The following is a 21,539-nucleotide window of genomic DNA, read 5'->3' as shown; positions in this document are numbered from 1 at the left end:
ATTTTAGTTAGAAATAAAAACTAACTGAAAAAACATGTTTATGAAAACATTTTCAGTTAATTCACATAAGTAGCTCACATTTAAAACATTATGACAAAAATACTTTCTGCTTTAATATCTTTATAACATGCTTTAACATCTCCTGTCCCAACAAAATCTGTCCCTTGACTTCATGTCTCTAGCTGCCCATCCCACTTTCTGATCTTTTCAAAGGAAAATTTAACAATCATCCAAAATCACTGTCCCTACCCCCAACCTCCTTTTACCTCCTCGTGCAACTCCAACTGGTCTAATTCCTCAGCATTCCACTGCAATCACTCGTGTCAAGGTCACCAACACCCTCCCTAAGCTAATTTTCTGTACTCAAATTACTCTAACAGAATTAATTATGCTGTTCTTTTGGAAACAGTCTGTCAAATTCATAGTGAATTCTTCGACAAAATTGGCCAGGGGAACCCCTTGAAGCCAAATCGTTTGTCCTTTTAGCTACTTTCCAAAAATGTCCGGTTCATTTTTAGTGTATTAGAGATCAAAAATGACACTGCTTCTTTAATGACATGCAAGACAAATGTTATGCACGTTAACATTTTCCGTTTAATTGCGACCATACCCTTTTCTTCCTAATACGTTTTTTGAATTTATTTTCTTTATAACCTATCTACTTATAGTTTTAAAAGTCTTTATCAAACTGTTTCTTTTTTTTTTTTTCTTTGCCGTCCTCATATGTCATTGTGATTTTAAGCACCTGCCTTTCTCTCCAATCTCACCTCACACCTCTTTCCTCTTGTGCATGATGCTTCTGTCACTCTGGGCTTTCTTACATCTTAACCAAGCTAACATTGTACCCTGCCTTGATCCTCTGCACTGGCAGTGAACTGGGTGGTGGGAGACCTGGACTCCAGCCCAATCCTGCCAATGTGTGTGATCTTGATCACAGCACTCAGCTGAGCGGTGCTTTAATTTTATTGTTTCAACAAAAATTTGCACTTTATCTTGAAGGTTTCTCTGGCTACAAAATTATCTTAAATCCTACCCTGATGTATTCTTGGGGAAAAAATCTTGACTTTTAAAGGCCTAAGGCAAAAGTCATTCTAACAATAAATTGATCAGTAAATTAGCAGGAACTGCTTTGTCAAGGACAGACAAGCAGCTTCAGAATAGAAGCAACAGTTAAAAATAAAGGCTTCAACGGTGCAAAACTTGAATCTCAAACACACGGTTTTCAGTTTGTACCTTCTCAGTTAACATATAAGCCAGTCCTGATATTCCTAACAGTCTAACCACAAACAAGGGGCGAGGCAATTGAGTTCTTCACTGGATTCCCACATGGTTCCTTGAAAATTCATTTTGCAGTAAGAAAACCATGATCTCATTTAAAACGCAATTCAATGACATCATCTCACTAAAAACCCTCCCAATGGCTTTGCACTCAATTTACAGTAAAATAAAGTCCAATCTCCTTACTGCAGCCTCAGTGGTCAAGCATGATCTGGCTCTTCCTCCCTGTCCTCCAAGACCACTTCTGGTCACTAGTCCCTTTGCTCACTAAGCTGCAGCCACACTGAGCTCCTGTTTCGAAAACACACCAAACCTTAGTGTCTTTGCCCAGTCTGAAAAGCTCCACACCTGACTCCATGCCTGGCTCATTCATTATCATCCTTCAGGTTGCAGTTTAAATACCAGCTTTTCCTGTCTGGTTAGACCCTGCAATCACTATGGCAATACATTATTTCTCTCTTAGCATCTCTCACAACCTGTATTTTCATCTATTTGTTTCTTTTCCATGCCCCGCACTGAGGTTTGAATTCTGTCTGATGTTTTACCTTGAACAAGTTATTTAGACTCTCTGAACATTATCGCAATGTTTATCTCACCCAGCTCTTTTGAGAATTAAACTAGAAGGTAAAAGTACCTAGAATAGAATTTGGCACATTATTTAGGGCTGTTCATCAAATATGGAGGATAAATTCATCATTAAACTGTGACATGTTAAGAGTAGGAGTTCCCTAAAGTTTAGTGCTAACAGTTTATTAACAATCTAAGGGAAGAAGTACATAGTGAATAATTAGCATGTAGTAATGCTAACATTTTCTGCAGCGTGAAATGCCAGGTTGTTAGGAATAAACTGCTGGAAGACCTTTTAAGGGTGAATAAGCAGAAAAATGCAAATAAATTACAATGTGGGCGAATTAGTAGAACGAGAAAAAACTAAACCAGTACATTTTTAAACGTAGGCCCTACCTCTCCCAGAGCTCCTTTACTGTCAACCCCACCCATACCTGCAACCCACTACTCCCCATCCAGATTCTAATAGGGTCTAGCATGCAATGGTCCTATGCCAACACCCTATGGCGTTTGATAATTTCCCCAGCCTCTATCTCAGAACACATATCTAAACAGTTATACGGAACTAAACTATGTGCTAGAAATTATCAAAGAACTATGGAAAATGGCCCAGAAATTACTGGCAACCTTTTCCTGAAGACTAGCACAATGTGGCTGGGCGCGGTGGCTCACAGCTGTAATCGCAGCACTTTGGGAGGCTAAGGCAGCTGGATCACTTGAGCCCAGGAGTTTGAGACCGGCCTTGGCAACATGGTGAAACTCTGTCTCTACCAAAACAAACAAACAAACAAACAAACAAACAAAAAACCTCCCACAATTAGCTGAGTGCAGTGGCGCCCGCCTGTGAAGCCAGCTAGTCAGGAGGCTGAGGTGGGAAGATCCCTTCAGCCCAGGAGGCGGAGGCTGCAGGGAGCTGCGATAACGCCACTGCATTCCAGCCTGGGCAACAGAGCCAGACTATGTCTCAAAAAAAAAAAAAAAAAAAAAAAAACAGAATCGCACAATACCAAACACAAAAATGAACAATACTAAGTTAAATCATATAAACCAAGGTATGGGAAGTCTCTTAAGGGTAGGTTATGATCCGAAATATTCGTTTTCTGTGGTTCGGCCTCTAGATCAGCCATCAAAAGCTTCTGCATAACATCATTAACAATATAACAAAAACTAGTGACTCTGTGTTAAGGGAAGCCTACTGAGTGCAACACCCAAACACACCTCCCTTCCAGCACAACAGACCCGAGGCTGCCCTGATTTTCCTCCCTTACCTGCTGGGCTATGAGATCAGGTGTTCCTCCCATTCCAAGTCTTTGGTGATAATACCTGTATTTGCTACAGCTGTCATAACAAAGTATCACAGACTGTGTGCCTTAAACAGAAATCTATGTTCTCACATTTCTGGACTCTAGAAGACGGAAATTAAAAAAAAAAGTTTTAAATTATAAATTAGCAGGGCATGGTGGCATGCACCTGTGGTCCCAGCTACTCAGGAGGCTGAGGCAGAAAGATCGATTAGATGTGGGTGGTCGAGGCAGCATGAGCCGTGATTACGCCACTGCATTCCAGCTTGGGAGACAGAGCAAAACCCTGCTAAAAAAAAAAAAAAAGGAGAAGAAGAAAAAGAATTGAGCTCAAATTGAGGTGTCGGCAGGGTTGGTTTCTTCCTAGGTCTCTCTCCTTTGCTTGCAATGACCACCTACTCTCTGCATGTTCACGTCATTTTCCCTCGATGCCTCTCTGTATCCAAATTTCTTCTTTTAAAGACGGCAAGTCATGTTGGGTAAGGGCTTACTCTGATGACCTCGTTTTAATTTAATTATTTCTTTAAGGACCCTTTATCCAAATAAATTCTGAAGTCCTGGAGTTCAGTACTTTCACCTAAGAATTTTGGAGGAACGGAATACAGCTTGCAGCATCCTCCAAAATCAGACTGCAGCTTTACAGGAGCATTTGCTGAACGCTCTCTATGCCAGGGATTTGCGCTGCCTCGACCACCCACATTTAATCAATCTTTCTGCCTCAGCCTCCTGAGTAGCTGGGACCACAGGTGCATGCCACCATACCTTGCTAATTTATAATTTTATTTATTTTTTGTAGAGATAGGGTCTCCCTACGTTGTCTAGGCTGTTCTCCAGCTCCCGGGCTCAAGTGATTCTCTGGCGTCAGCCTCCCAAAGTGCTGGCATGACAGGCATGAGCCACCGCACCCGGCCTTGTGCTGAATTCTTTCAATGTTGGTCTCATTTAAACCTTCCAACAATCTGTGAGGTTGGTATTATTATCATTTCAAATGCTGAGAAGACAGTCTCACAGCAGTATGACTTCTAAAGTCACCCAACTCATGATAGGATCTACAGATGGTCCTGTTTGGCCGCAAAACTCATGCAAGGATTCTGTGTGGCCTCCCAGGATCTCTGACATTGGATGCCTCCCAGCCACTGGGCTGCTTTGTCCTGGGCAGCCGTTACCTTCCTTGCTTGCTCCCAGTTCTTGGTCTGTGTTTGATGCTCTTGCCACTCCCTGCTACTTCTGATCTGGGTCACTCTAGAAAGTAGGGTTTAAAATGTCCTCTTCTTGTCACCCTTGCTCCACCAATCAACTTAAAACCTCGGCAAACATATAATTTTACAAACTTTGGATACAAAAAATTCAAATATTTGGCCATATTTCAGGATAGTACCTGAATACGGACTTGCCTAAGCATCCCACTTCAAGAATTTGGGGAGGAACAGGGCTCTGGGTTCCTAGAGGAACAGTAAAATGATGATACTGGAAAGAGTTAAGAGATGGAATAAGAGATGGAATAGGGGCTTCCTGACCTCCATCCTCAGCAGAAGAGAGGAGCAATGATAATTACTCCAGTTTGTACTACACAGGCACACTCCTAAAACACATACCTCACATGGAGACAATGACATTAAGGGAGATAGAACATGGATCTGTCCTGGATGGTAACTCTTAATCCTTACATTTATGAAAGTCTCCAGGTTATAAGTGTTTCTCTCCCCACCCAATCAGCAACATCATTTCTTTTTTATTATAATTTATTGCGTTGAGAAGACTTGAGATCTACTCTCTTAAATAACTGTAAGTGCATAATATCATATTGTTGAGTATAGGCACAAGGATGTAGAGCAGATCTCTAGAACTTATTCACCTAACACAACTGAAACTTTATACCTACTGAACCGCAGCCCACCCCCATCTCCTTCTCCCTCCAGCCCCTGGCAACCACCAGATGGTCTGTTTCTTTTAGCTGACTATTCTAGATACCTCATACCAGTAGAATAATGCAGTATCTGTCCTTCTGTGACTGGCTTTTTCTCATTTAGCCCAATGTCTTCCAGGTTCATCCATGTTGTCACACGTGGTGGCATTCAACATCATTTCTGTAGCAATTTGATGACCAAATCATTGCTCTAAATAGCTAAGCAGCTCCACCCGACAGAAACAGATGGTGTAAAATCTAACTTATCTAATTGAAGGCTGGGTAAACATTTACTGAAAGTTTGTATTTAAATCATTAGGAATGTGTGGGTCTTTCAATCTATCGGTTCTGAAAAAGGAATAAAGACATCACCTCATAATGATGGCCTTGAAAAACTCACTGCCACTTTCATCTTGGCAAAGGGAAGGACAATTTCGGAATCACTGACTAGCACTAAGCAATGTAGATAAATACGGAAATCTGATCTCAGGGCTGGTCCCCTGATCTTAGTGTCCTCATTTCAAAGCTTACTCAATGGAATCCTATAATCCCTGTCTCAGATTAAAATAGAAGAGGCTCCCAGTGCCAGCAAGCTGTGCAGATCTGAGAGCAGGTTTAAGTTTACTTCTCCTGTTTAGATACAGTTGTGTGGGTCCTTCCTTTTCTACACATGGCTACAACTCAACTCCAAGTTCCCATAGTCACTGAATCTTTTCAGCTCCCACCCCCTTCCTTTCCAATTCCAGATGCCCTTCTTGAGGAAAGACCAGCAAGGCCATGACTGACTCCTTAGAACCATGTAAGTCTACAGTGGATCAACACCCTCAACAAAGATCTGCCTACTTTCCACATAATGGTTGTCTATGATCAAGGCGAATGGCAACTAGAGATTCATGTCCTGAAATACTCCCCTTATTAGTCAGAACCAAAATTTTAGACTTGGAAGTGCCTCAATGATTATTTTGTCCAATGTAACAGTCAGCTTTCTTATACATGTGTGGATGTATTTATTTATTGGTAGTATGCAAAAAGTCCCACATGATTCCACTCATAGGAGCGACCTGGAACAGTCGGACTCATGGAGACTGAAAGTAGAATGGTGGCTGCCATGGTATATGTATATTTTCACATGTATATTGGTTATTTCATCATTTAAAAAATATATACAATCAAGTAGAAACAATTGTTATAGAGTATTTTTTAATGTCCTTAGATCAGTTTCTTATTATCTGGTATACTCAGAATTATCATAGAGGACAATGTTGAGAGTTCTTTATTTTTCATGATCAAACGTTAGCTATTTGATTTATTAAGCAGAAAAACTAATGCGTCTTTTCTGCATCTCCAAGGAAACAGGCAACGTTCTAAAACCATCTCGCAGGGTTAGGAGCTATATGTTGAGTACTATACGACCAGAGTACACGCACACGTAACACATTTAAAAATTAAACCAATTATTTCTAGGTTCATAAAACTATTTGACACTTATGAGTACTTTACAACTCTCCAGAGAAAGAGACTACGTAAGGATGTAATTCCAACCTTTGTATTTATGAGTTCATTGGAATAAAATTTCCAGTAGCACACCTGAAGAGATGAATTCAAAGATTTAAACCAACACTAGCACCAGCAGTAACTGCTGCACGATAGCACTAGGTCACAATATCCATTAAAACATTCAAGAGTATCCAGCTATTCACTAGCTCACTCTTCAGTATCGGGTCATCGAGAAGCACCATTTTCTTCTGTAACTTCACTGTCATACATTCATAAAGTAAACATACACAATGTTTCTTTGATCCCAGCTGGAATTATAAAATGCCTTTCTCTTCTTATTTGCAGCAAATCATACTCTCGCCCAACACTGCCTTCACCTACAGCATGAGCCCAATCTCTCTGACAGCAATTGCTGAAACAGTATGTATATTCAGTCACAGCCAAAAGAAATTTGACATTGTCATTATCTGGCTACCCACAGTTGAATGATTTCCAAGACTACTGCTTAAAGACACAACATATTATAATAGTGTAATGTTATACAAGTACCACCTGCTTACATACGAGATGTATTCATTAACGTAAGTGAGAAGTTCTAAAAAAATTATGTAAGGAATTGAAGAATCCAGTCATCAATATTTGGAATGAGTCTCTTCCTCTGCTCAATGTGTAAGCAGCATCTCAGGTTTCCCGCCTGTATCTCTCCCCTAATTTTACGTATGGATTTATGCTTTCTCTCACTAAAATCATTTCACTTACTCTGGGTCTTTGGGCAAAACAAAAACCTTGCTCTTCATTTATAAACCATGTTCAGTCCCTGTGCTGTGGATCAGAATCTAGTTCATGATTAACATCATACATTCACGATGCATTCACGATGCATTCACGTCATATTTCCCCCTCCTCCTCACCCGCTCCTGTTTACCAGTTTGCATACCATTTCCACTTGCTAATATGTTCTTTCAAGATTAAATTTCCATCTGTCATTTATGTGCACTGGACTCTCTGACTACTCAAAAACTGTTGTTGAATTCCTGCCTATGTACAGTAAGCCATAGGCTCTCGAGTTTTCTGCCCTGGGCATGCCTGACGACCAGCAGTCTCATAAGGAACACACTACCCAGTAATGAAGGCCACCATATGGGCAACACGGGATTCTTCACAATCCCCTGCCCATCAGCTTTTCTGCTGAACCACAAATTGGCAAGATGGTAAAAACAAAAACACAAAAAATCAAAACAAACCAAAAACCTGCTGCAGTGACATTGATACATCTCATGGATACCTCTAGAGACCTTCAAATTTGGACATGTTTACAAGGGCACATATAGGTTTCTCTGGAATGACACGTCCATCAAAAATCACCCGCTCCAGAAAAAACAGTATGGTGTCCTCAAAAAATTAAACACAGAATTACCATATGACTGACCAATTCCACTCTTAGGTATCTACCAAAAGAATTTAAAGCAGGGACTCCAACAGGTATTTCTATACATTGTTCATAGCAGCATTATTCACAACAGCCAAAAAGGTAGACACAACTCAAACCACCATTAATGGATAAACAATATCTGATATACACATACCATGAAATATTATTCAGCCTTTGAAAAAATGAAATTCTCACATATGCTACTCTGAAGATATTATATAAGTGAAATAAACTAGACTCAAAAGGATAAATATTGTATGATTCCACTCGTAGGAGCGACCTGGAACAGTCGGACTCATGGAGGCAGAAAGTAGAATGGTGGCTGCCAGGGGTCGGGGAGGGCAGAATGAGGGTTAGTGTTAACCGCACAGCAATGCAGTTTGGGAAGATGACAAAGTTGGAAAATGGACAGTAGTGATGATCGCACAGCATTTTGAATGTACTTAATGACACTAACCTGTATACTTAAAAATGGTTAAAATGGAAAATTTTTATGTTATTGATATTTTACCACAATAAAAAATAAAACAATCATCCGCTCTAGAGCTTATTCTCAAACCACAAATTAAGTTAAAAATCAACATTATCTAAAGTTTTCTCACCTCTGGTCATTTCCATGCTGAAAAGTTTTCATTGTTGTTTAATATCTCAAAAAAATAACCGAAGTGATAAGCAGAGAAAAACAAAGCTTTGTTGAGCTGTGTATGCCTAGCTAGGCATTTCTGCGTGCTAAGTGGCTCATTCATGAGTCTCCCCTGATTCTCAGTGCTTGAGATTCAAAAGAATGCCCAGCCAAAATTCCAGTCTTCCTTGACCTTTTCCAGACAATAGGAAATAGATGAAAGAGAATGTAAAATCCTCAAACTCCAAGGGTCTTGGATAGTAGCTTGATACGTGTATCTATCTTGGATATATTGCCTTAAATCAGAGTTAAATTATATTAGGTATACTCTAAGAAAGCTGAGACAAGGAAAAAGAAAATTGAAACATATGTTAGAAGGTCTTTTTAAATCTAAAGAGGGTAACAATTTTAGCACATTAAGGGCGGGTGGGGGTTAATTATCTGAAAACTACTAAAATGGACTACAGTTATCTCTAGGAAATGCTGTTGGAGTGTTTCCTGCAAATGCATTTCACTGTTTTTGGTGATTATTTTATAAGTATACTGGGGCAAAAATTTTACATTCTAAATTGTTCTTATTTTTTTTTTTTTACTATAGATATATGAGGATATTACTTATTCTATTATACTTATAAAGATAATTTATCTTTTAAATTTTCAAGTGAGTTCTACAATTAATTTCATCATCTAAATTCTCATTACAGATAACATTTTAATGTCCAGAAAGAAAAAAAGGTTTTTTATTGTTATATGTGAAACCATAAAAATATTACCAGCTTGTTTATAAACATCTGGATGATCAAACAGTAAAAAGCCAAAATAGATAATCCTCTCATGTAGGATTCAACATTCTTTGTTGCTTGAGATGTCCACCCTGCTCAGCTCAAACTGAACAAGTTCAGCTGGCACTCATCCTTTGATTCATCCAAGAAACATACGTCCCAAATGTTACTACGTGTTAATATTTGTGTTAGGCACCAGGGCTATAAGGGTGCATAAACCAGATATGGTTACCGCTGATGAAATTTTCTGTAAATTATTTTCAGATAATAAGAAAAGTTAAGCTTGCCTAACAGAGTAAAGCCTTTTACATTTGGATTGAATTAATTCAGATATCCCAGCAACTCGTACACTGGTATACGAGATTCTTTTTGGTAACCTTGTAAGTTACACTGAAAGTCATCAGAGTCAGTAATAAGTTCAAAACAAGGGTTCAATGTGCACACTGTTAAATTCTCAGTCCTCCCCCACTTGATGGGCCAGTACATGTGGCAACGTTGATTCCTCCCTCCTCCTTGATACCCTTTCCTCCCCAGGCTTCAGGACACCACACTCTCTCAGTTTTCCTTTCCTTCACTGGGCGCTCCTTCTCAGTCTTCTTTGCTGATTCCTACTCATCTCCTGAACTCTCAGTGTTGGTCATCTTTGGTCCATTTCTCTGCTCATTTGCATTCTCACATGTGGTAGAACAAACGTACCCAGTGCCAAGTCTTTAAATCCACTTATATGCCGAAGACTCCCGAATTTATTCCCGCATTCTATACCTCTCTCCCAAATGCCAACTTCTTGTGTGCAACCGCTCACTCAGCATCTCTATTTCACGACAGCACATCCATTCCAGATCTAACGCAACCCTCCACACCACCTAACTGATGCCTTCTGCATATCACCCTTTCGGTTTTTTGGGTCAAAAACAATGGAACCATTTTTTTGACTCCTTTCTTTCTTACACAACTCAAATCTGTCTGTAACTTCTGCTGTTGCTACTGTAAAAATACGTCCAGAATCTGATCACCTCTCACCATTTCCAATGCCCATGCCATGGTTTGACACGATCATCGCTCACCTGGATTGATGCACTAGCCTAGGTCCACAGCGGCCAGAAAGATCTTTTCAAATCTAAGTCGCTGCATATCACCCCTGTACTCAACACCCTGCAGTGGATTCTCATGTCACTCCAAGTAAACCCAAAGTCCTCACAGTGGCCTCTGGCCTGAGGCCCTCCATGATCTCTGCTTTCTCCCCACATCTCTGACCTATCACCTACTTCCTTTTCCCTTGCTCACTACACTTCAGCCAAAATGACCTCCTTGCTCTTCCTCAAACATGCTGGGCTGACCCCTGCCTCTATGCTTGTAAATCAAAGTCCCTTGGCCTGAGATACATTTCTCCGCAATACCCGCATGGTTAAATCTTTCAGCTCCTTCAGTTCTCTGCTTAAATTTCATGAGCCCTTCTCCTTCTCTGGTCACCATATTTAAAATCGAAATCTTCCTCCGGCATTCTCAGTCCATCTTGCCCTACTTTTTGCTTTGTGTCATGCCACTGATGAACCTCTAACAAATTATCTAATGTACTTAAGTTTTTTATTCGTTTTCTGTCCCCTAATAAGAAATGTAAGCTCCAACATCTGTCAATAGATATTTTTTAAACGAATAAATTAATAGGGTGTCCAATGAATTACGGACGGTTAAAATGCATTCAGTTCTTGGATTTGTTAAAGGGCAAGTTTATGGGAGGCTACGGTGAATCACTACCCTCCTCCCTCTTTGACTGGCATACAGTTCTTTGTTCTGCATATCTTAATTTTCAGTAGGTACCAGTTCTGGAATAAGTCGCATTTTATTAAAATATGCTATAATTAAGACCTTGATTAAGTCAAACTGGTCCCTGCCCTATATCTTTTCCCATTTACTGACCTCTCTGGAGATGCCCTGGCTAATCACTAGTCATGGTTAAGTACATAAATCCCCGACTGCCGTTCTTCCTAAAACAGGTCACATGGAGTTGCCCATTTAGTAGTAACTTAATCACAAATTAGCCCCTGGAATTTGGAGCAAGTTTATGACTTTCAGTTTGAGGCTCATAATTGAAATCTTTTTCATGCTCTGCAATTGGCCTCAGGTGTCCCTCATCACAGCTTCAGCTCAGCTGTTCTGGACTGGACTGTCTTTCCCATTAAAATACTTCCAACAGGCTATGTACATTACAAACACAATTCCAAATCACACCATTCCTCACACCCCTACAAATCTAGTGAAAAGCCATACTTCAATTCAGCTACTACCTCTCTGAGAGGACTCATGGGATCCAAAGGGATGAGGGATACAGTTCAGTCTGAATTTTAAGTCACCCTACTCCATACACACACTTCAAATATGATGAAAATCCATTCACATAATACAATAAACACAGGGACAGAAGTTAATGTTATCTGTACATAAGAAAATAGGTAATCATGACAAAGCCATTCTGCTTTCCCAAATTTCTCTGAATTATAATCACATAAAATTCTTGACACTATATGACCTTATTTTTATAAGGATTATATCTTTTATAACATGATCATGGAGATAGACAACTACCTTGAAACTATTTTATCATTTGAATGTTTGGTTTTAAAAGAATTAAAGTTTTTTTTTATTATTGTTTGGTGTACATTTTGCTGATGAACTCCTCTGCACCATTCTGTTCCTCTGGGGTGGCAATGCTAGGGAATAAAAGGTCTAATTAATTTAAATATGGCAGGAATGCTTAATTGTACACTTCACATGAGGAGAAACTTCAGGATACCAGAAAGAAGTACTGGCAAAGAAATAAAACCCAGCCAACTATAAAAGCACTTATTCATTTGCATTTTTAAAATGTAATCCAATCAATAACATACCTCGAATGAACTACCATTAAGGATGCACTTTAGAGTCAAGTGCTAAGGTGACAAATGCAGCATATATTTTCACTTACGAGTATCTCTCAAACAAAAATGGATTTTATAACACTTCAGGCAACTAATATTTATAACTGAATTTAAAAGTCATAGCCAGACAAAACGTCAAATTAGGAAAAATGCTACATAAATGATATAAAGTGTGATATTATCATTTTGAAAGGAAAATTCTCAAGCAATCACTTCTGGTTTCTTTACAGCTATCCTATTCTTCTTAAGAAATCAGAGCATCTACCTCCTCCCTAGCGCCCCCTCCTCCTACCCCCTGCCTTGATAATTTCACTCTTTTCGCTTTTGGCATTTGATTGAAACAACAATCAAAACAATTATAATAAAATTCCCTTAAAGGAATTAGGAAAAAATTTTCAACAATTTTCTAATGGACTATTAAAAACCTCATTCAATTATTTTATGCTTTCATTATAAATTCTCTGTAGTATTTCTAAATGGCAATATGTAATAACAGAATTCCACATAATATTAAAACTGTCTTTCTAATGATCTTTGGAATATTGTTTTCCCAACAGACAGCATTAAGAATCTATGCCATATTCTAATCTGTCATTCTGCAAGTTAGACAAGACAGAATTTCTACACTCATCACGAACAGTGCTGGAGTCTCAGGGGGCTCATGAATCCATCGCTTCCTGGAGAAGAGAAGGCTGGGTGACGTGATACATCTGTCAAAACGCCGTGGTATATAAATCAGCAGTATAAATTATGAAATGTAAGTATGCTTCTATTTTTCTGAGAAGGAAAATCACAAATTCTCCATCAAGATAAAAAATAAAAACAAATGAAACAAGAAAATCAATGAGGACCATCTCATGGAGAACCCCTCGCCCCCACATATACTCATCTCATGGAGAACCACTCGCCCCCATATATACTCATCTCATGGAGAACCCCTCACCCCCATATATACTCATCTCTGGGATACATTTGTCTTTTTTCTCCGGCTAGCACACTTCTCACCACGGTAACAAATAAAGATCAAACACCTGAGCTCGCTGGACCATGCAGCCTGAGACGTGGGCACAACCACCTCAGCCCTGCCAGCTGGACACTGCCCAGGCTGGAACACTGGACCTGCTGTTACTAGGTTGGGGGAGCAGTGGTGGTTCCAGTGCTTTGTGGTGACCCTGCCAGGGAAGCAGCTCTTTCCAAAGGCCGTTCCTTGGGTGTAACGTCAGCTCCACTTCACCCACCTGCCCTTGGTTTCTGTCCATTTCTAAGCTAAGCTCTCCAGGCTCGCCGTGGACTCAGAGAGTTGCATTCACGCCCAGTTTCACCTGCCAGGTCACAGGCCCTGGGCCGAGAGCAGAGTAAAAGTGGCCCGAGCATTGGGTAAGAAGCGAGGGAGCTAAAATAATCTCCTACTTCATAGCAGAGGCAAACACTGCTGCTTATAATCTTACTCTGAGGCTACGTCAACCACTAAATATATGCGGTAAGATCTGTAACTTGACTTAAAATTCATTTCTACTTAGGTGCTCCCCAAAAGCTCTTTATACCTCCCTCATTGTTTATCCTTCTCCACTGGCTCGGCAGCCCACTTACATGTCTAGAGTGAGACGTTTTGCTTTCCATTTCCGCTTTCCTACCACTCTGCTGCGGAAACGGCATCCGGAAAGGGGGCAACCCCTCTCCTCATGCCCAAGCCAGCTAGAAAGCTTTGGTTTTGGGTGTTTTCCCAGAGGCTGTGTTTTTTTTTTCTTGGCTATTAGGAAAAGATCTCTATTAAGTTCTCTTTTAAATCATTTCTGTGGCGGGAAATGCCTGGCAAGTAAATGCTTCCGAATGAACCCTACTCAAGCCCTTAAGAAGCTGCCTTCTTTCTAAGCTCATGGAAACACACCTTCTCTAGAGACAGTTAATTATCTTGATTTAAGAAACCATCCCGTCAGCCTCTGTTTAATTACTGGAAACATTCCTGCAAGTACCAATTTAACGGCAGGGATGACATTCTTAGTAAGCAACTGCAAGCAAACTTTTCTACAATAAGCCTCAGTTTAAACTGAGGTTTGACCCCTAGATCCTGTCCTCTCACTTATTTGCATTATACAACTGAATAAGACTAAGTAGAAACCACGAGATTAATTCATTCAACATTTATTGCGCATCTGTACATGCTAAGACTGTGCTAATTGCCTTACATGTTTCTCTCTAATAGGGTTTAATAGCAGATAGTAATGCCGCATCGTCCAGTACATCAAAAGAAAAGGAAGTCTCTGACACACTAAATGGAGCCAAGAAAGCATTCAGCAGAGTCTTTTCTCTGACTCCCCTTCCGACCTGACCATTTATATTAAATTAAAATGGCAGCACAGATCAAGGGTTTGGAATACATCATATTTTATCCATTTGAATTTTTAATTTGAAGAAATGTTGAGTTTTTATCACCCTATTCACATAAATTCAAACCTTTAAAATATTCAACAATATCAAGAAAAGTCACAGAACTAATATATTTAGAATCATCATGCCAAAAGTAATAATTTCTTTTTTTTTTTTAATTTTTTTTGAGACGGTCTCGCTCTGTCACCCAGGCTAAAGCGTAGTGGTGTGACCACGGCTCACTGCAGCCTCTGCCTCCCGGGTTCAAGCAATTTCTTCTGCCTTAGCCTCCCGAGCAGCGGGGACTGCAGGCAGGCACCACCACACCTGGCTAATATTTGTATTTTTTGGTAGAGAAAGGGTTTCACTATGTTGGCCAGGCTGGCCTCAAACTCCTGACCTCAAGTGATCCTCCCACCTCCGCCTCCCAAAGTGCTGGGTTTACAAGTGTGAGCCACCGTGCTGGCCAACCAATAATCACTTCTAAGGTGATTTGGGCATTAAATGTTTTACATGCATCAGTTTTCTATGGATGTGCCTTATATTCCCCTTTACACTATTTTAACATTTAAAACAGTTGGCAAAACCAAGTAATGGCAAAAACTACGATTACTTTTGCATCAACCTAATAGAACATCTGTATTCCCAAGATCTACTGCCTGTCCTTTTTTGTAAAAAATGCTTCATTGTCCTACATAGTTTTTAAAGTAATAGTTTAAGTATCAGGAATATCAAGATATTAACAATATAAAGCGATAGTTTAAATCAATAACAAGAATACATATCTTCTTCTGTGCAACTCAAATTCATTTCATGGTGGAAAACAACCGAGAGCCCCAGCAGACTCTGTCCTGGAGCCTGCAGTGGCCTTGAATGAATGGAAGGTCATAACTTCACAGAATCCAAGTGGGAGGCTTTATGTATTTTGTTTTTAGGGATGTTTGTTTGCTTCTTTGTTTAAAGGAATGAAAACATGGCTGCGTATCTCTCAAACTGATCCCTAGGTATTATAATTACTGTGGAATATAATAGGCTGCAATCATTGCTGAGGGATGTTTATTAATAAAGACAGCAAAAGTGTGAGTAAAACCTCAACATCCCAGTGGTCTAACTTCCAACGTACTCCAAAGCTCAGCAAACTATTGCCCAAGGGCCAAGGTTGGCCAAATATTTTTGTTGAATAAAAGCCACGCCCATTTGTTAAAGTCTGTTCTATGGCCGCTCTCTACAATAGTAGAGCTGAGTGACTGGAACAGAGAACATATGGCTTGCAAAGCCAAAAATATTTACTATATAGCCCCAAACTACAAAGCCCTTTAAAACTCTGAAATTGTGTAAAGACTGTTGGCTTATTTGCAAAGCTCTGTCAACTCTTTGTAAACAATAATAAAGTTAAAAAGAGATGCTGAATAACTTCATTGGGCTGAGAGATTTGGAGAGGGGTGTGTTGGGAAAAGGAGACATCTGGATATCCGCATCACAGCAGCTAAAGTCATAGCTGACACTGTCGCTAGGTAACTTGGAGGAAGAACCTTGAACTTGTGGCAACTGTGGAATGCAGTTTAACTCTTTCATTTAAAAATAAAGGAGGGATTAGCCTGGACGACCTTTAAGCTTTTCAATCTTCATGATTGTTTAAAATGATGTAACTAAAACCATAAGCAAACTCAGAACCATGTGAGTGCAACATCATAATAAATGTCCCATAGCACCTACCTAAGTAGCAGGAAAGTAATACATTTTAGAAAAATGGGAATTGAATTGGTTACACAAGGGTATGTGGAAGTTTCTTGTGTACTACTGACACTTTTCAGTAAATTTGAAATAAAGAAAATGGTATGAAATACTTAAAACAATTTAAACGTTAGCACTTAAAAGGGGAAACTTCAGTGACCTTCTTCAAGTAAAGTTAACACAGAGGCAGCCCTAAGGGATCTGTGAAAACATACCCAAACCATGTCGTGTGCTGACTGAATGGCACTGGGAAAGATGCAGACCACCCTCACTCCCTCCCATAGCGCATGCTGAAGTTCCCCTTACAAATGTTACCTTTGAGTTTACCTTACTTGATGGAAATCAACCTCATATCCAAAGAGAGCAAAGACAGTTAAGACACAAAAGAAGCCAGCAGTGGAGAGAGGGACTGGAGGGACAGGGGAGAGGGAAAAGGAGTGGTAAGGGAAGGAAAGGATGGAGGAGGAGGAGTACAAATAGAAGAGCCTTGTTAATCAACAAACAAGATAAACGTGGTCCAAAGGATTAGCAGTAGAACTGTCTTTTGTGATCATTTCTTTGGCAGAATAGGAAGCTGACTTAACCAAAAATAATTGACTCTCACACAATATATGTACATCCCATATATTTTACATATACACATATTTCACAAAGAGCGGTTATTTTTATGAAATACAAACACTAAGCAAAAATTATGCTAACTGAAAAAGTGCCTAGAGAGCCACATACATCCACGTTGTTAAATATAGAAACTAACTGTAATGAGAATCATTATCTCCAGTTTCCAAGGATACCAGGATAAGCACTACTCCTAAATTGCAGTTCATTCAGCAAAGGGCACAGAATAATTTATATTCAGGGTCATCCCTAGCTGAGAGCAGATGTGGAAGGAGGACCAGGGTAAATCACCTTGTTTCTTCTATTCCATTTGCTACCTCATCCAGCTCCCAGCACCCGACCCCCACGCTCTGGTCCCAACCTTGGCCAATGTTTTATGGAAGACATTTGGAAAATCTGCTTGTAAATGGCAACTTCCAAGAGGAAAAGAATCTTCAAAAGGCAGGGCAGTCCGAGATGTGATTAATGCTGGGGGTGGGGTGGGGGCTGGTATTTCCATTTGCTTTGTCTGTGAAAAGGAAAGGAGGCTGGTTTTGTGTGTCAGTCACACTAGTCGCCATCTTTCCCAGTGCCTATGAGGAAACTGTACAGTTAATTTCAACTTCCCACTCAACCAAGGCTATGCAAAGCTTGCCACTCATAAACTGCCATGGTCTCTAGAATCAAATTCAGCTTCAACTTGTTCTTCCTTCTTAGACTCTAGAATCTGGATCTTTCATAACAATTACTTTTTGTTTCTACAGCAATAAACATATAAAAGCTACTTTCTGAAAACCTAGGAGCTATTGCCTCTGAATCATTTATTTGTTTATTCAAGACCACTTACTGTTGCTTTCAATGTCGCAGGCATTGCGCCAGGCCAGGCAGACAGGCACTGCGCCAGGCAGGCAGGGACAAGAAGTGATAGGTAAGGTATCAATAATAGGCCATGACACTTAGGCAGTTTTAAAAGAGGCATTCTTCCTCTTAGTCAAATCGTCACTTACTGAAATAGTGATGTGGATTTTATGGACACTCGAGATTTGTCTTATATTCACGGAAAGTACATATAAACACATGATTCACATATAATAGCAATTTTCCATTTCTTTCCTTCTCCATCACCTGTCTACCCAATATAATAGTAAGGCCTGCCATGTAGCACCTCAGCTAGGAGCAGACATCCTTCTAACGGGCAGAAAAGCTCTCTCTCCCTTCAAATGCTTCCTCTAAACGGACATGAGACACTGCCAAGATAAGCGTCTTAGCTTAATGTGATAATACAGGAGAATAAGCTATTTTGATAATGAAGCCCTTCTAGCATGTCCCTTCTTTGCCCGTTATAATGATACTGTTCACTGTCTTTAAGAGGATGAAGGAATGAAATACAACAAGCTTCCCAACAGTTATGTAACATATACAGTCTATCTCAATAAGGCAAGCTATTTTAATATTAACAGTCAATACAAAATTTACCACACGTCCTTTCCTATATATTTTAGATGACTTGACGACCACATACCTAAATGCATTCTCGTGATGATGCCTGTACAGCTTCATCTTTTCCTAACAGACTCAAGGTTTTTTTGGATTATTAAGCTTGTTTCTAAATCCCTTAAAGTAATAATAGCAAATTGTAAAGCTATCAAAATCATATAAAATAAAAGTTAGTCTTGGTTCTCTTAAAACTTACATCAGTGATTATTTTGATGTATCATTATGACACTTTCTCACAAGGAGCAACATTTTGAGGTCAGACAGCTTCAGACAAGATTTTATGTCTGAATCTTGAGGCTTTGAAAATGCTGAGGTTGTGAAGGTTCAATATAATACGCCACTATTTAATCTTTTCCCTTGTCCCACCCAAAGCTAGCGCTTGGTAGGGCAAAAACATAGACACTTGGTTAGGTGGAGCACCAAACACAGAAAGCATTCACAAGTCACTGTCAGAAACGTCATTCTCTGTTTTAACATCTTTTTCTGATAACCCAGACCAGTTTTCATAAAACCTCTGTAAGTAGAAACCAGCTTACATTAAGTGACATCATTGTACTCCCTACTTGTGCATAATAATCAACTTTTTAAAAAAATTTAATCTTCAGCATTAGAAGTATCCTACCCACCAATTCAGGAACCTAGAACTTGGACTGGAGCCACCTGGCTCTCTGGATGTAAAAACCTCAGACGATCACCTCTTTTTTTCTCTCCCTACTGTTCAAACAACTAAATTATGGTTTAGTGTGATGCACATGTCCTCAAAAATACTTTCTAGTAGCTCACCTCCTCCACATCCTTTTTAACTAGAAAAGTGTCCAACTGGCAATCCTCAAATCATAAAAGCAGCAAAAACGCCCGAGCGCTGTCACAAATTTTTAACGAGTGGATTGACGCCAACCAGCAAGGGATCCAGCTCCGCCGCCGAGGCCAGCACCCCCGCGCGGGTCTGGCGCAGCTCGGGGCCGGGCCCAGCTCGGAGCCCTTCGGCCCCCGGCTCAACTCGCCGGCCTCGGCCTCCCCTCTCCACCTCGGTCCCGGGGACCGTCCGCCCCTCTAGGGGGTGTGGCCGGGGCGGCGGCGGGAAGCGGAAGGCGGCGGGAGGCTCGGCGGCGAGTGCGGGGCGGAGGCGACACCGTAACCCGAGAGTCGGGGCAGGGGGGAGGGCGAGGGGCGTGCGCGTGGAAGAAGCTGCCCGAGGCTGCTTTCGGCAGCGGAGCCGGCGGGACGCGGCAGGTTGGCGGCGCCAGGGGCGCATCCGGGGGGCGAGAGCGGAGGCGCGGCTGGGCGTCCCGGGACCGTCGGGGTGGGCTGAGCTGGGGGCGCCGCGGCGGGGGGCGCACTCACCGATGCACAGCTGGATGGCGTAGGCGTAGTAGGACCAGCAGAGCAGGAGGGTGATGAACACCACCGGGATCCAGTACAGCACCCGCCGGCACCGCCGCCTGGCGCTGCTGCCCGGGCCCGAGGGCGCCATCTTCCAGCCGCATCCACCTGCCCAGCTCCGCCGCCGCCCGCGGGCCTGGCTCCGGGGCGGGCTGGGCGCGCCCGGCACCCCTGCCTGGACGGGCTCCTGGGCGGCGGCGGGGTGCGCTGCGGCCACTGCCGCCGCCGTGGCGCTAACTCCCCATCCCGCAGCCCCGAGCCGGCGCCGCGGACTCCCGGCTCCTCAGCCCGGCGGAGGCGGCGGCTGCGAGCGGAGGACGAGGAGGCGGAGGGGGGCGGCGAGGCGGCGGCGTCGGGAGGCTGTGCTCCGCCCCCGCCGTTCCCCGCCGCCCGGCCGCCTCCCCTGGCGTGGCCGGCTGCGCCCTCGGGCGGGCTCTGCGGGGATCCGGGGCCCTCGCTCGGGCCACCTCGGGGGCTCCCACCGTGGCCCCGCCGCCTCCGGCTCGGCCTCTGGATTCCGGGGAGGCGGCGGCTGCTCGGCGCTGGCCCCCGGCGCGGAGGGGGCAGCGGCGGCCCCTCCCCAGGCGCCCGGCACTCGGCGCAGTTGGGTCGCGGGCGCTGCTGCGCTTGGCGCAGGGCTGGGGTCGGAGGCGAGGCCGGCGGAGCAGCTGCTGCGCGCGGGACCTGCCGCGACCCAGGCGCCCTGAGAAAGTCTGCAGCGCCGAGGCCCGCGTCCCCGCAGCCCGCGTGGAACCCTAGCGCTTCAACTTGCGGCTCCCTGGGAGCCCGCGGGGGCCGCGAGGAGCCTCCCTCTACTACTCGGGCTTTGGGGGGAAGCAGAAATGCACAGCGAAGTGGGGGTGCCGAGCCGGCGTCTGGCATGGGAGGGGCTGTGGAGAGCGAGGAAGAAGCATATTTGGTTGTGAATCCAGGCACCTCTGGAGTTAGAAACACAAGTTCTTTGCTCTGAGAATGTTGATTCTTTGGATAAGTGATTGAGTGACTGTGACAAGGGCCGTTCCCACTGTCCCCTCCCTCGAGTACGGTGGTTCCTTCCACCAACTATTTATTCTTTTCCTCAACCCGCTCGTCACTACGGTGTTTACTTTCGTGGTGGCAATTCCAAACTTAGCAGATAGCTGATTCCAAAGCGGTTCCCAAAAAACACCGTAAGGGAACCTAAAGGTAGCCCAAACCTCTGATTTTACGATTCATGAAATGGAAAATAGACAAATGCCTCCTTTGCTTTCCCTTCATCTGATTATGAACGCACCTGATCCCACAGGGAAACACTTCAATCAATGAGTGTATGTAAATTATGTGCATCACTACTATACATAATAGGCACAATTTTTCTTAACATTAGTGAATATGTGTATTTACACCACACAGCAACCATAGTGAATGAAATTACTTCTTATTCATGTGTAGAAGTTTAAAAAAAAAAAAAAACTGATTTACATGAATTCAGTCAAAGAAATTTAGCTCTGGTGTCTGCGATTATCTTTCTGTGACTGGATTACACAACAAGCTAATCTCCCCTGAAATAGCTACTATGTTACACACACACTCCACATCTCTTTCCATTTCTCTTCAAAAATGCATAGAAAATGCCAGTCAAGTTTCTATGGGACTTTAAATAATTGAGAGACAGTATGTCC

At 42.2% G+C, this 21,539-nt stretch overlaps 1 protein-coding gene across 2 annotated transcripts in view; it reads right to left on the bottom strand.

Moving 5' to 3' along the window:
- ZDHHC2 (zinc finger DHHC-type containing 2) overlaps positions 1-20,774 on the bottom strand; it is a 68,893-nt gene extending 48,119 nt beyond the window's left edge. Inside the window, exons 1-2 of one of the 2 annotated variants that reach the window (XM_025394835.1) lie at positions 20,099-20,774; positions 19,840-19,994 (exon numbers count right to left, since the gene is read on the bottom strand). In XM_025394835.1, coding sequence (XP_025250620.1) covers positions 19,840-19,994; positions 20,099-20,760 — 817 coding nt within the window. In that variant the 5' untranslated portion in view covers positions 20,761-20,774. Of the gene's footprint in view, positions 1-19,278; positions 19,532-19,839; positions 19,995-20,098 lie in introns of those variants that run through there. The other variant, XM_025394836.1, reaches the window with a different exon arrangement.
- Between the last annotated feature and the right edge of the window lie 765 nt (positions 20,775-21,539).

This window comes from Theropithecus gelada, chromosome 8, assembly GCF_003255815.1.
Source record: "Theropithecus gelada isolate Dixy chromosome 8, Tgel_1.0, whole genome shotgun sequence".
Taxonomy (NCBI): Eukaryota; Metazoa; Chordata; class Mammalia; order Primates; family Cercopithecidae; genus Theropithecus; species Theropithecus gelada.
Note: the sequence above shows the minus strand (reverse complement) of the source record. Positions and strands in the feature narration are given on the sequence as shown.